General features: G+C 39.6%; 1 protein-coding gene across 2 annotated transcripts in view; it reads right to left on the bottom strand.

Moving 5' to 3' along the window:
* Positions 1–16,141, bottom strand: part of ntrk3a (neurotrophic tyrosine kinase, receptor, type 3a) — a 128,496-nt gene that overhangs the window by 70,939 nt on the left and 41,416 nt on the right. For both annotated transcript variants that reach the window (XM_087796925.1, XM_087796926.1), the window contains exon 4: positions 8,279–8,350. In XM_087796925.1, the coding sequence (XP_087653051.1) occupies positions 8,279–8,350 (72 nt within the window). The remainder of the gene's footprint in view (positions 1–8,278; positions 8,351–16,141) is intronic.

The following is a 16,141-nucleotide window of genomic DNA, read 5'->3' as shown; positions in this document are numbered from 1 at the left end:
GTGATGGAAACATGGTTTTAATTTGGTGAAAAGTATCAATTGCTGCGTTTTCGCTGAGGCAGCATTTTCTGTTGCGGGACACACTTCAGGTGATACTGCTTCATCCCAGGTGAGACCGTGTGGTTGCACAGAACAGGGTCACATGATCTGGACGTGATAGTTCACCCAAAATTCACTTATTTTTCCACTCATGTCGACTAAGGGTTGAGATAATTTGTACCTTTTTGGATTTATAGACAGAAATGTCCTTTTATTCGTCACGTTTTTTATGACCACAGTAGTTTATTGTCAGTAAACAATCTGGCAAATCATTGATTCATGTGTGTTACACTTTAAAAAACAAAACCTTATATATTAAAGAGTTATAGACAAAATGTTTGTTCATTTTAATGTAGCGACTTCAGCTCAGTTGTCTTCGTCTTAATGTTTGTCTAAAAAGACACTTGAAAACATCCAAATACCTCAAAACTGCTCGTCTGTAAAGTCCCTCTTGTTTTTAAGCCTCGACAAGAGAAATTGTTCTTTAAAAAAAATTATATATATATTTATGTGTGTTTTTGATCAAGTAATACCTCTAGTAATATCACTTCTAATCTCAAAATGTCAATTTTATGAAATGTTTAGAGTAAAAAGTCTTTGTGTTCATCTCTTATCGTTTCTGTGATATACCAAAAATGTATTCTTGTGTGTTTAGCAATAAAAAGATTCAATTTTTATTTTCAATAAAGATGCAAATATTCACTGTGTTTTTTTTTATTTTTGTGTTGCAACTAAGCCGCTACATGGCAGCAGTCATTACGTCCTCCAAAGCTAAAGGCGCAATGAAATCCTGTGAGATCTCGAAGACGACTGAGGACGAGAGGACACAGTGGACTCTAGGAGCTTTTAAAGCTGATGTTTTGACATATTTTGGTTTGAAAACAAATGAAAGCAGTTACGACTTCGTCAAGAGTCATGTGGTCTGTAAATTATGTAACACCAGAGTCAAGTACTGGACAATAATGCAGTTTATATATATAGAACTATATCGTGGAAGCCGTATTGGGATCGTATCTTATCGGCAGATTCTTGCCAATACAAAGCCCTTTATAGACCATTTTTTAATCATATTTGTTTGTTGGCCTCTCTCTCTGTCTATCCTTTCACTTGCCCTGGCTAGCTGGGACAGGTTCATCACCCTGTGATTCTATAAGCAGAATGAAAATGAAGGGATGTTTATAGACTGACCTAATATTTCCCATATCAAAGCCCCTTTTATTTTGATGATCATAGATATTGTCAAGTACTCGACAATACCACCAACAATATAGTATCGCTGCCCCTGTATCGTCTCACCTGATTCTTGTCAGTACACGCCCCTACTACAAACATCATTGATCTTCTGCGATGTACAATTAGTTGAAACTTAACACAATTATTTCAACCCGTGATATAAAAGCTACTTCAAAGAGGAACCACTGTCTTGCAGGAACAAACACTTTTCTAATGATGCTCGACACAAACTGCGGCTCACACCATGTTTTCTGCTAAACTGACTGGTTAACAATAGTTGTTAACAGTTATCTCGACTTCAACCACTAGATGGCAAATAAACCCACTCTAGAATCCTTTCACTTTGGCTTGTGCACATGAGTGTGTTAGCGTCGTTGAACTGCATAATCCATCATTTTTTCAAATGCGATTTTTCAGATCATGGAACCGTCAGGAACCTCTACGTTCATCGGGTCTATAGCTCAAGGCCTGTGCTACAACTATGGTACACACAACTTCTACTTCACATCGTGTTTGAAATATCTCAAAAAATATATTGTTGGCCATCATCATCGTCAAAACCCAAACATCGGGGAAAAAAATCTTTGTTTGTCCGATAATCCTGACCGTGGCGAGACGTCCTCGGACCCTCCTCTCGAGCGTCGAACCCCTCGGGCAGGAGTGGAGTGCAACACGGGCGCTGACTCACCGCCACCGATTCTTATCTCGGGATAAATCCATGAAGCATAACATTCAATCACGTTCACTTCAAGAAGACTTAAAACTCCATCTTCTTCTGTCCAGCTGTGAAGTGCCGACCTATTTTTGAGGCTGAATACATTGTTGATGGAATGATATCTGGCCAGAAGAGAGCTTTCATCATCCGCCCGGTATGTGTTTGTGTGTGTGTGTGTGTGTGTGTGTGTGTGTGTGTGTGTGTGTGTAGCACCTAATCGCTATCTGACCTTTTTTACCGGATGGTTTGTCACAAGACGTTGTGCCGCGCGGCCCAGCGGGCCAGGCTGCCCGTCGTATCTGTGCCAGGAGATGCAGCTACAAACTATGAATCAGGCGCGGCCTGACCTTAAGGATTGATGTGCTCAGGGAAACTGCTTGACATTTCTTAGATTTGGATATGATGGCTGGTCTGCGGGTGATACAGTTTAGATCCAAACATAAACACAGCAAACTCAGGGACCGTACAGAATCCAAGAAAACAGTTGTTTTTTGTTTTTTTGGAGGGAAAACTGCAGCGGCAAACCCACATGCTTACTGTAAATGCTAACACAATGTTTAGCGAAATAAAACTTGTTGCATATAGATGTTGCTACATTAGTGCAAATATATTTATAAATGCTCCCCTTTATCAAACTTTATCAAACCCATAATGGGCTGATATTGAGAGAATATTTCACTAAAACTGACCTTACTGTCAAAGTTAAAATGCTAATTTTTCTATTCAAGCTCAACTACTAACCTCTGTAACCCTTGAGCTGACTTGTTTTTTACTTCTTTACTTTTGTTGTTCATGAAGGCATCGTTATTTTCTTTGACTATTTTCTTTTTCCTAATGATGTTTTATTCAATATTTCATCACTATTATCAAAATTTTACTTTTACACATATAAAACTATTGAATGTTTTTTCGTTCTTTAAGATGAAAAGAAGAAAAAAAATATATAGTAGTTATATTTACTGTAACTATACTTTTTTTTCTTCTTGTATTGACAAAAGCTGAAAGTGATCAGTGTGTGTGTGTGTGTGCGTGTGTATATGTGTGTATGTGTGTGTGTTTGTGTGTCTGTGTGTTTGTGTGTGTGTGTGTTTGTGTGTGCATGTGTGTGTGTGTGTTTGTGTGTACGTGTGTGTGTGTGTGTGTGTGTTTGTGTGTACGTGTGTGCGTGTGTGTGTGTGTTTGTGTGTGTGTCTGCGTGTGTGCGTGTGTGTGTTTGTGTGTACGTGTGTGCGTGTGTGTGTGTGTGTGTGTTTGTGTGTGTGTGTGCGTGTGTGTGTGTGTGTGTGTGTGTGCGCGTGTGTGTGTGTGTGTGTGTGTTTGTGTGTACGTGTGTGCGTGTGTGCGTGTGTGCCTGTGTGTGTGTTTGTGTGTGTGTGTGCGTGTGTGTGTGTGTGCGTGTGTGCGTGTGTGTGTGTGTGTGTGTTTGTGTGTATGTGTGTACGTGTGTGCGTGTGTGTGTGTGTGTGTGTGTGTTTGTGTGTGTGTGCGCGTGTTTGTGTGTGTGTGTGTGTGCGCGTGTGTGTGTGTGTGTGTGTACCTCAGAGGAGCTGCTCTGCTTCCAAAAACAAGAATATACACCGAGGAACAAACAGAGCAGTGAGTCTCTGCAGTCACGCTGTTTTTTATCCGGACCAGGACACGTCTGGGTCTCCAGGTCCTTCACCGCTGGACACTGTCACCGAATTTGGACGTAACTACCATTTTAAAACCGGTACTTAAAATTAATTGTAATATTTTTTTTTATTATTTGAAAGGCTTAGTTCACCCAAAATTCAAATATCACTCATTTTCTACTCGCCCTCATGCTGACCAAGGGTTGGGATCATTTTCAGAATAATCTGTTCTTTTTAGAGTTATAGACAGAAATGTTTTTTTCATTTTAAAGGGCACCTAATGTGCTGATTTAAGTGTCTCTTAAATAGTTCTAGGACCTCTATTATACTCATCAGTATCATTTTGCACAAAACTCTCATTTAATAAAGATATTTACATTAGAAAATACGCTTAAGCCCCGCCCACTTCAAATGCGCTGTTTCGGCTGAGAAGAAGTCTCGTCCAAGAAGCCACGCCCACTCTGCTCTGATTGGTCACAAAAACACGAATTGCATTCAAGGACTCACGTGAATTTCAAGCTCACCCCTAAAACTCCCGTTTTGTACATTAAAAACAAATTATAAAAATAAGGTTTGCTGCTTAATGTACACATTACAAAAACACCTAAAGACAGAAGTAACTCTCACCATGTTTACATAAATATTTATTTTGTTTATTTACATGTAGGTTCTTAACTGATTTAGTGCTTCTAGGGGAGGACACCTGCACCAGAGTGATGTCAGAATGTATGATTTAAACGGTGATCTCGTTTGGTGAGATTTCAGACGGTAAAGAACTTTATTAAGTAATAACTTCAGAACGAAGCAACGTCATGATGAATGAACTACTGCATTTTGAAGAAGATGACTTCAACATTTACAACATGTGAATCAGGAGAGTTGGGTTTTTACATTAGGTGCCCTTTAATGTAGCGACTGGAGCTCAGTTGTCTTCATCTTCATCTTCGTCCAAAATGACACTTACGAAAGACATGACTGCATTTGTAAAACTTAAACAAGTCTATATTTCAAGAATTATTTTTGGCAGACGCTGCATCGACACCGTCACTTGCGATGTGTTTGAATGAGGAAAGACGTCAACAGCTAAGAGACTGATAACTTCTGCTACAAACAAACTTAATGACTTATTAATGAAATACTTTTTAAGTTTTCCTCTTGTCGAGGCTTCAAAACAAGATTACATACGAGCAGTTTGGAGGTATTTGGAGGTTTTTAAGTGTCTTTTTGGACAAAGATGAAGACAAAGTCAACTGAACTCAAGTCGCTACATTAAAATGAACAAACATTTTTGTCTATAACTCTTTAACGAAGAGATTATATTGAAAATAATCCCAACTCTTAGTCGACGAGAGTGGAAAATGAGTGAAGTTTGGTTGAACAATCGCTTTCTAAAGTTGATTTGATCAAACATTTGAAGAAAGAATTCAGTTCAGTTCAGTTTATTTAATAGGACAAGTCTGTTAAAATAATAATGATGTTTTTAAATCATATTAAACTTAAAAATGCATTTCTGCATCTGCGTCCAAGATATTGAAACGAAAGCATGAAGCTTTTGCTCTTTTGAATAATAACTCAGTTTATTGCAACAACCTTGAAGTGAAATGACTTTTGACAGTCGGTCGGAGAAGAAACACTTATCTACAATTCCAGAAACAGTCTTGTGTGCCGCCACTGAATTGAAGTGTGTGTGTGTGTGTGTGTGTCTAAGGGGGGCGACGTCGAGCTGAAGTTGCAACTCGACTCCCCTGAAAACTTCCGGCGAGCACTTATCTGCCGTTAAAAGAGTGGGTGAGTCCACATCCTGACATTTACTGATGGAAATGTTCATTTTTGATGACATTTGAAAAGGTTGACAGATCCACTCTGACAGTTGGATGAAAAACACAGAGTTGAATTAAAATTTGTGGAGCGACGGTCGCGGGAGCAAGTTATTATTATCTTCTCTGTCATTAAACATCTGCACTGTGACAGACTGGAGGGTCTCACCGTGAAGATGCTGATGAGAGGTTTGTGTCAATTGTGAGTCGAGATCAACTTTATACCACATGTTAAAGACTCTCAAATGACTGCACTGTACACTCACGGATCGAGTATCCAAATTAACTACAAAGGTTAGATGAACTATATGATGGATTTCAAGACCTGAGTCGCTCAAATTATAGTCCAGGTTTAACCTCCTTATCCTCTTGTTGACTAAAGTTTGGGTTTTTATATATATTTTTATATATATTTTATACATCCTTATTTATTTAATATTTAATATTTAATATATTTTATTATCCTGTGTTGTTCTCAGTATTATCTTGATCTTTAAAGTATGTACTTTTTTTTTGAGTATTGTTTTGATTGTTTAAGCGCTTTGTGACCCTGGTCTCGAAAAGCGCTATATAAATAAATATTACTTACTTACTTACTTACATCTATGTCCAATTCAAAGTAGCGACCTGTGCTCACTTGCCTTTGTGCCTTGTCTTCATCTTCGTCAATCAGATTCCCGAACGAAATCTAATATTGAATGAAACGAGCGCTGTGTTGTGTCACTGGCTAATGTTACTTCAAATAAAATATAATTTAAAAAATAAAATAAAACACCTTTAAGAGCGTAATAATCAATGGAACGGAAATTATTTATTGAATTTTATTTATTTATTTTACACTAATTATTTTTCCTTCCGTGCGGCCCTGAAACAAAACGCCTCAGAGACTGGTCTAGGTCTTCCTGGGGGGACCCTAAAAAATCTGCGTTTCCGAGTTAAAAAGACTTACCTGTGTCACTTTTTGATGATGTCATCAGTGTGAGTCACAATCCTCAAGCAAGTCCTTATTAACTATTACTATTTGGTTCCTCTTTTCAAACTCACCCCGGAATCGAGTCTGAGGCAAACAACCGTCTGAGTCTTGTACAGTGTTTGAACCTCAGATCTAACTCACTGAAAAAGGAAATCATAAATCCTGGGCTGCAGGTCAAATGATACATTGTTTTTTATATGTTCTTTGTGGCGATAATAGATTTGTGTCCGTCAGTCGGAAACCATGGACCCCCCGAGCGTGTCCAGGACCGGCCCTGGCCCACACGCTTAGTTTGAGCAGGCCTCGGAGGATTCAAAGTGTGACGCCTCTATCGTGGAGCACATTTGTCATGTGATTTAAAATGGAATAAAACATGACTGCGGCGGTTTACTGTCGCCACTAAACCCTGACGGAGGATTGAATCATATCTGGTCACTTTGGCTCTCGGTCCATGAGGTCTTTAAACTCCCCGTTTCTGGCGAAGCTGCTGTGACGCGGAGAGTAAAACGCCTCGCTGCGTCCAGAGCGTCTCTAGAAGTAACGTCCGACAGCCGTGATTGGTGGTGTTCCCAGTAAGAGGAGTCGGTTCTGGTGATGGTTTTATTGGCCGACGGTAGACAGGACTAGATGAAGAGATCGGATTCACTTTATGTTGTGGCTCAGAGTATATATATATATACGGCAACTGAGGAGCGAAGCCATTATTACGTCATAATGGACTACGCTCTCGTAACCTCTCGTTTGCCCAGATTTCAGAGCAACTTTATAAAGTAATAAGTTCAAAACATGGTCATGATGAGGAACTTACTGCATCTTGGAGAGGAAGGAATTTTAAGGAACTGTATATCCTAAATCTTTTATTATTATTTTTTTCTATCTCTTATTTAATCAGAAATTGAAGTGATTTCGCAAAATGTCCATTTTATTTTACATTAATTTTGACTTTCATAATCCTTTACTCATCTGATATATACTTACATGATTGAATCACTTTATTTTTTAATTGTATCATTTACAACCTTTTTGCTCCATGTTAAAATAATTTACAAAATAACTCTTTCAACATCTAATTAGGATTTTTTTTTATTACAGTTTTGTAGATTAAAATGTAAGTTTGTTTTTGGTAATTATAATTTATTTTGTATTTGTATGTCCGTATCAAGAATATTGTTTAAATGTAATGTATTTTATTTATTTGTCTTAATTTAATTTATTGTATTAAATTAATCTTATTTTTTGTTTCATTCGTATTATTTCACTTTTATATTCTGTTTATTTCAAATTTATATTCTGTACTTCCACCGCAACAACTCCTGTGTTGTGTTTACAACACTGGCAAGTATTTAAACATTTGAGCCTCGATTCAAACTATTTAACTTTAACTTCTTTAACTACTTACTTACTGTTTTTTTTTAAATAAATAATTTAACAATACTTTTAACACAAAACCTCAGGTGAACTAACATTTTGAAGACATTATTTTTGTGGAGATAAATTATGCTTTCTATCAATCAATTAGTGTGAAGTTAAAATGACAAAAGATGGTGCCAAACATATGCTATTTTTTAAATTGTTTTGTTTGAATTCATCTTAATCCATCTAAGTTGTTCTGTGTAACTGGGAGGAGGCCCTGGGGCAGACCTAGGCCAGTCTTAAGAAATTATGTTTCTCAATTTAAAAAACCTCAGTTTCCCCCGATGACCATGTGAGTATTTCGTCTTGTGATCAGATAATCCAGTTTAAGGTTAAAAAGTGTCCACGACTTCTGCAGAGGTCGACAAACCACCATCACAACCTCTCGGGTCTCAGAGCGAAGGAGATAAGGAGAGGAGAATACGTGGTAACCGTGACAACAGCACAAGCAGGCGAGCACGACGTGGAGACTCACAGTTCCACCAGCTGCAGGTGTTCAAAGATCTTCCAGGAGAAGGTCGTCAGCAGCGGGTTCTTCGACAGGTTTCTGCGCGAGAGGAAGAGAGGGTTAGACAGCTGCTGGCAACAGGTGAGACCCGGGGCGGGCGATCACGTCGGGTCAGCGCTGGAGGACGCTGACTCGCCGTGGCAACCCCCCCCCGTGATGGGTGGAAACTACCAAAGACTTGCACATCAGAAGGTGGCGTCCTGAAGCCAGAAGCTCCTGTCTGGTGTATTGTATGCGTTGTTAGCGTTGCATGACAGCTCCTTTCACGAAGCATCGATCGCTGTGTAGCGCTCGGGTTCACGTTGTCGCCTCGACCGCCGACTTACATAAATTCATCCGACGGCTGAATAACGCTCGGGCCCGACATTAACTGTGCGTTCCCTCGGCTGAGAAAAGTCTCTCTATTCGGCGGCGATGGAAGGAGGGAAGGAGTGTGGGAGTGATCAGAATCTCAACGAGGTCATAATTGTGCTGCGAGTCTCCAGATCTCCCGGCTTGTTGTATTAATTAAGACCATGTGGACCATTACGTTCAATTTAACAAATGGGAATCAAACGGGAGCCGCAGCGAGGTGTTATTTCCGCGTCACTCAGGAGCTGAGGCATGATGGGACACTTCTGGCTCCCACTCCACGCTCCCACTATCACCATCACAGTTGTTTAGAGCAGTGAATGCCACTCGCCCGGCCTCGGCAGAGCTGGAAACTGTTGTTAAATTGTGTGCACCGATGGACGAGCCATAGTTTATTCATGATCCTCAACATGTATTTCTGTAGTAGACCTGCTGGACTAAATACACCTAAGCTCAGAGTCTTCACTGACAATTTCTATAGTAGTTCTAAACAACAAACTGATGACATTTTACTCTATTTTACTGCATTTTCTTTATATTGTATTTACTTATACCTAATAGACTCAGGAATACTATATTCCAGACACAGGAGACGCTTCGATTTGAATTCCAATTACCACCAAACACCTATTCTGAGTCAAACACAATCTTGCAAATGTGAAAGAAAGTCCAGGTCTATGTGTATTCATTATTTATCTTTTACAATGTGAAACATAATAAGTAACTCGGAGACCAAAAAATTCCATCAACCTTGTGACAAAAACACCAGAATTATCTTTATTTTAAGCTGTTATTTTTATCAAACTGTAGGTCGTTATTTAGACGTAAACTCGAGGCGATCTTAGTTTTTAATTTTCTTTATTATTTTGTTTTATACTGAGCTACCTGCTTGTTAGCATTTAATTACTTGGTGCCCAGGATTTTATCCCGAGGCCATCAGTTTGACATAAATGGTCTATCAAGACGTTAATGTCTTATTTTCGACGTCTATCAAACTTCCATCGGAAATACTGTATATTTTATTTTAAAATAGCATTTGTATTTCTTTATAATGTCGCCATTAATAGTTGCCGACTTCACAAATGTTCACCATGAATTGAGGTTTAAAACTTGTGAATATAGAGAGTGACACTCCAGGAGGTGTAGTTCACTCAATAACCTGAGGGGCAGCACTGAGCACCTAACATATAAATAAATCGTTTTTGAATATGTGTAACGTTTTTTTTTTACCTTTTAAAAGTAAAAGAAAATGAGAAAGGAAAGACAGGGTGAGAGAAAAAGAAAGGTTGGAATGTAGGCTTCACTACCTGAGCTATTTATACCCATTCAACGTTACATAACATTTTAGTTTGTGATACTCTTCGGGACGAGGAAGATCATTTTGGGAATCAGTGGAAAAAAACAGACTTATCAAGAAAATCTAACAAATATTCTGGTTGATTTTAATAATCTTTTATATTGAAAAGATATTTCAACATCAATAAACTTGCACGGAATCTGATCTGTCCTGTGTCTCGTTTAAATAAATTAAAGAATATATTCAGTCAAAATAACGACTTTACAAGAAACATTTCCATAAATATGCTAATCTGGCACAAAACACGCTTCCCTGCTGAAATAGTCGTATTAAAATTAGGCTTTTTAAAAAAAAAAAAAGAGCAGCAGATACACACTTGAGCACGAGGGGCCAGATTTACATAATGCGAGCTGGAGAAGATGTTGTTTCGCACTGAAATGTCCTCAGAAAAAGCGGTTAATTTGAAGCAAGGCTGCTCTCTCGCCTCACACGCGAGCACATCCTCTGCTAAAGGTCACACTCGCAACAATGAAGAGCACAACGACGAGCTCCAAAATACACTCGGATGTAACAAAAATGGAAGTGAGTCATGACGAGCGGCTCCTCAAAGCATGTGCGAGCTCGTAGTGTGTGTCAGCAGTGTTTACAGGTGTGTGGGTGCAACAGTGAGAGAATCCTACACAATGGGAAGGTCAAACTGTTGGCGGCGCACACGCGTGCGTACACACCGGCAGGTATTGTTGTGTAGGTGTGCGGCATGAAAAGCTTGTTTTTTCATTGTTTGACTTGCAGCGGCTGTCGTGCATATTAATCGGGATGTAGTCGGTGAGGTCTCGGCTCCTCCGGCAGGAATAGAATATACATAAACAAGTCAAGATAGTTGGAGAAGACGACAATCAATCAACTCTCAACACCTCATATCAAACCGTCGTTGTCAGATGTCGAGGGAGAGGGAAGAACGGCTTCGGAAAAAAAAAACACAACAACTAGGGCAGAAACTAACATTACGATGCAAATGACACGGCAGATAAAGCCGGAAAATCTCTCACGACACAAAAATGGACCAGGACACGCCCTGCAGCAGTTGACACTAACTGAGTATGAGGAAACACACAACAAAGCAGGAACACAATATGTTCTTGAAACTGGCGAACGATTGTTCAAAATCCCACAGCAGAGAATACACAACAACACAAATCCTCATAGTGAGCCACAAACGGAGAGGCTGAATAACAAAACAGAGCCGGGAGCATAAACCCCAAACATTAATGCAGATGCATATACAGAAATATTGACCTGATGGAGAAATCGTGCATGCAAAACAATCAAATACACAACAACATGGCAGCTGAAAAGCAGAAAACAAGTTACTAAAAAAAAATAAAAAGGGAGAACCCGATCAGAAAAGAGAAATAGTCAGGATGTCTCAAAGCAAAAAAAAAAAAAGGCCGCTTGTACAGACAAAAATAAACACCCTAAAGGGTAACTGGTGTCAAAACTTAATCTCTCCTGTCTCACTCACATGTTTTCAATGTTCTTTCTCTCCAAGATGAAGTAAGTTCCTCATCATTACCATGTTTTCAACTTATTACTTTATAAAGTTGCTCTGAGATTTAGGCGAAAGAGAGGTTACGAGAGTCCATTATGACATAATAATGGCTTCACTCCTCCTCCAGCCAGCTGTAATCACGCCCTGCTTTGTTTATACAACAAGTCACTTGAAGGAAACTTCTGGGAATGATGACCCGCGTCACAAACCTCTATGTTTGACCAATCACAACAGAGTGGTGAACAAGATTTCATTTCCAGGTAAAACAAAGTTTTCAGTTTGCGGGGCTTAAGATCATTTTCTAATGTCAAAATTTCAATGAAAAGAGAGTTTTGTACAAACACACACTGATGATACAATAGAGTCCAACATCACAACATCACACACACATCAACACATTAGTTGACCTTTAAGAAAAAACAAAGCTCATGTGAAAAAGACACAAAAGAGCATATAATGTGGTGAAATTATTTCTGCAAAAATAATTTCACTTCGACTGGTTGATCAAAAAATAGCATGAACACATTTCCTATAGCAAAAACAATTATACACGGGTGGCACCCAAAACACACAGGATGACAAACTCATTCCAAAACATACACTAGAAACACTAATCTGCAGGAAAAAACAACTCCTATCGCTGGTTTACACGTCACCCTTAGAAACAAACACACACCCGAGCGTTGACGGTCAAATTGAAAAGTCTTTTCCAATTCTTTTATCTGAAGTAACCATCTGCGATTCCTCTCACTCCGAGTGTCGTAACAAACACCTTTGCTGTGTTTCTTGATTCCCTGTCCTTTGGCTGCACATCACAGGATCTCTGTTGACTTAATGGGCACTGGTCACCAGGGAGGGAAGTGATCTGCATGACAATGACGGCCGGCACGCCATTATCATGCACTTGCAGATGTTGTTGGATGTCTGCTGTATCAAACGCTGTCCATACACGGGGCCAGCCAGTGTGTCATTTCTCTATTAAATGTACTATAATATCTCATTAATATAGACGCCTTTTTACATGGTGCAGGACCAGCGATGCATACGAACGACATACATGGATGTAGGAAGATAAACCCGACGTTCACCGGCAACACGGAGAACATTTCTCCTCCGTCTCAGACAGATCCGTCCTCTGGAGATCCTGAGGTACATTTTCATTTCCTATTTTCTAGTGTCGCCGGAGACCGGAGAGGAAGAAAACTGTTTTCACACTTCTGAGGAACCAGGCATTGTTCTTGGCCGGTGCCGACACATTAGCGGGTCTGTCAGGGAGCCCGCGACGAAGCAGGAGGACGGCACCAAATGGCCGCGAATCACAGAGACCGCGGGGACACTAACACGAGTTTGGAAAATCGTGATCTTCGAAAACAAACCGAGGCCACATTTTCTTGTACACATTAATATTGTTTTCAATTTCATTTCCATTAAGGCTCACGTCTGTTTTTCGACGGCGCTACAGAGAAGTCCCTCAGCATCTGCTGCCGGGATCCTCCGGAAAACAGAGTGACATCTTGAACGGAAACATGAACCTGAACGAAAGTGGCTCATATTAAAGGAAAACCGGGTGTTCAAGCTACAGTAATATGGCAGGAGAAGCTCCAGGACCTTCTTATGTTGGGCAGTTAATGAGGACCCATCACCGGTCTGTCATTGTAAAGAAAGAGCTGAGCTAAAACCCCATCTTCCTACACTCGCCTGTGGTCACGGACCACTGGGCACACAATCACTGAAACAGAAATACAGTTTCACGACAGTGTCTTGACCCTGTCTTAGCGAAAAGCTTACCATAGATACTGTATACTTCTTATATCTATTTTTTATTTTATTTCTATTCTATAATCCAAAATGTTGAATTCTTTAGGAGTCGCTAACAGCCGGAGAGCCATTATGTTTATATGTTCATATATATTTGGTGAAAAAAGCTGTTTCTGATTCTGATTAAATAGAATTCCTCTTCGTTCTTATCAAGGGAAACCAGTTGAGGTGCCACAGGCATCTTGTTTGGAATATTGGTAAGATTTCCTGGGTGTTTTTCGAATATAATTGGGAGGTGGAGGGGAGACATATATAGAGTATGACATCTTGGGATGTTGTTATTTCCCCTTAAAGTAGCTTTCACTGGGTCTTTGCATGGAGCGCTCCCTCTACAACCTGATCGGACAAACCCTCAGGAAGACCCTAACTCGGCCTCAACCCAAACGTGGTTATAATTTGATTTATATTTGTTCTAAAATCATGTTTTTCATACATGTATTGTGTGTGGTTTTTTTTTTGACAATAAGGAGATTCTAATTCTACAACTGATTCTATAATTAATTTTTATTAATTTATTTCAGCTAATCCATTAGATTTGTCACACAAAGCGTGGAGACTGTTTTACTGCACTGCTTTCATTTTTTTTGCTATATTTAACTGTGTGCACTCGGCTCTCTGTGCTGAGAAAGTTCCGGCACAATTTCAAAAGAAACGTTGCCAGTAACACAATAACATATAACTAATGGTTGGGATTATTTTCAAAGTTATAGGCAATAATGTAAATTCATTTTAATGAAGCGACTGGAGCTCAATTGTCGTCATCTTTGTCCGAAGAGATAAAGGAGCCTGACCCAGATTTTTCAGGCGAGAGGGACACCCTGGACAGGATGCCAAATAATGCCAACCTTTAGTCGACATGAGGTTTAGTAAAAAATGTGTAAAATTATTTTTTAAGTGTGAACTATCACTTTAAAGTTTTAAACTGAAACACAGCAATTGGTCAACCATCAAGGTTTGTCACCCAGCGTCATCAATCTAGTTGGACTCTACCTCCTAAGGACGTGTATAAAGAAGGAAGCTGCTTCTTTGCTGCTGCAGGAGGAGTGAAGCCATTATTACATCATAATGGACTCTTGTAACCCTTTGTTCGCCCAGATTTCAGACAGGGGGAACTTTATAGAGTAACAACCTCTGAGATCGTCATAATCACGGACTTATTTTAATGCTTTAGAAATGAATGCAACGGTGCAGTAGGGTTGGCTTTGCACATTAGTTGCCCCTTAAGGATTTATGTTGGGAAGACAAAAAGGTCCGTGAACTGCCATCCAAGGAAAAAGTCATGCACTAGTTTTGTAAAACAAATCCTGAACTGAGAAATAACTATCCCTCATCCTAACCAACCTGAAATGTAACCCTAATCCAAACACAGTTCAGGGAGACATTTTGTCCACAGACTTTGTTTTTGTACAGACGTTGGAGGGAACTAAACACCATCAGTCCACTGAATGTACAACAACAATCCTTAGATAAGATTGAAAGAGAACCTTGATGATACAAGACAAATTGTATCACTACAAGCTGCTTCCATTGAAACACACAAAACACTAAATCAATGCATGTTTTTGTAATAAATTCAGAGTGAATATGATTAGCGAGCTCGCCGCGCTTTACGCTCAAATAAACGTACATCTCTTTGAGAGTTTCCATGGTGACAGTCAAGCTATAATTTCAAGGCTTCAGAAATGGCTGCTTGAGCGAGATGGTCTCACAAATGGAACAAGCTCCAGTGGCAACATTTGTCAAGCCTTACTGCTGCTGGTGATTTTAACATTATCCAACGGGATAATTGCTTTGGCCCAGATCTGGTCGTTACGCTCACATTTGTCTGCAGTCGACTGGGAACGGCAGCCTTACCAATGTTTTTATGTCTCCGCTCATATTGATCACCTGTGGAACCGATTATATAACACGGTTACATCATCGCTTCATCTAAGTGTTCTGAAAAAAAACAAAAAAAACCCACACCCGAGAGCTCAGAGCTAAATGACTTAATAAAAATGTCACATGGAAGCCAAAATATATATTTTAAGCCTGTGGTGGCCTTTAATGTCAAAGCTTCCCCCAAACATTGTTTCACCCGCTTCATTTCTGCACGCATAACCGTGAAACTACGATTGTTTTTTTCTTTATTACTTCTGAACGAACAAAAATAACCACTCATTACAACCTCCGTCATGGATTAACCCCAATCTATTATTATCCGTGATGATTCACTTATGCCTCTATTTAATTCATTAAGCCGCCGTTTACTTCATTCCACCATCTGTAAAATAATTCATACCTCCATAAAGCTGCTCGTCCATGCGTTCGTACGGCAATAAATACTCAGCACCTACAATTCTGGGATTGTTCAATCGACCCAGCGCCTCATCCGTCCACTCATCAACCAATTTAGTTTAATTATGAATCGATACATTTGGTAGATCTAAAATTAATCAGATTTATTTTCTTCTGCTCATCCAAGGTCAGGGCGCCAAGTAATGAGTCTCACGGTGGGTCCCAAACCGTGTACTTACACCTTATATTTTGAGTACACAAGTGCATTCACATGTGCGGAAATAAAGTGTGCAATGGGCACTCAATTGGCGCATTGAAATGTCCAGAGAATTAAGGGTGGACCGATGGACACTTTCCACCCTCAACAGCCGCCATCTTAGTGACCTGATGCTGTGTCGTAAACGGAAGACACGTCACTAATGTCCAAATGGCGGCAGCGGCAAACAACGAAACACAACCTATTAACTTTTTTTAATTGGTGAAAATTGTCGGCGATAGTGTTCCAATGGCCAGTTGCAATCAGTGTTAAGAAGAAGAA

This window comes from Callionymus lyra, chromosome 8 (genome assembly GCF_982586985.1).
Source record: "Callionymus lyra chromosome 8, fCalLyr1.hap1.1, whole genome shotgun sequence".
Taxonomy (NCBI): Eukaryota; Metazoa; Chordata; class Actinopteri; order Syngnathiformes; family Callionymidae; genus Callionymus; species Callionymus lyra.
Note: the sequence above shows the minus strand (reverse complement) of the source record. Positions and strands in the feature narration are given on the sequence as shown.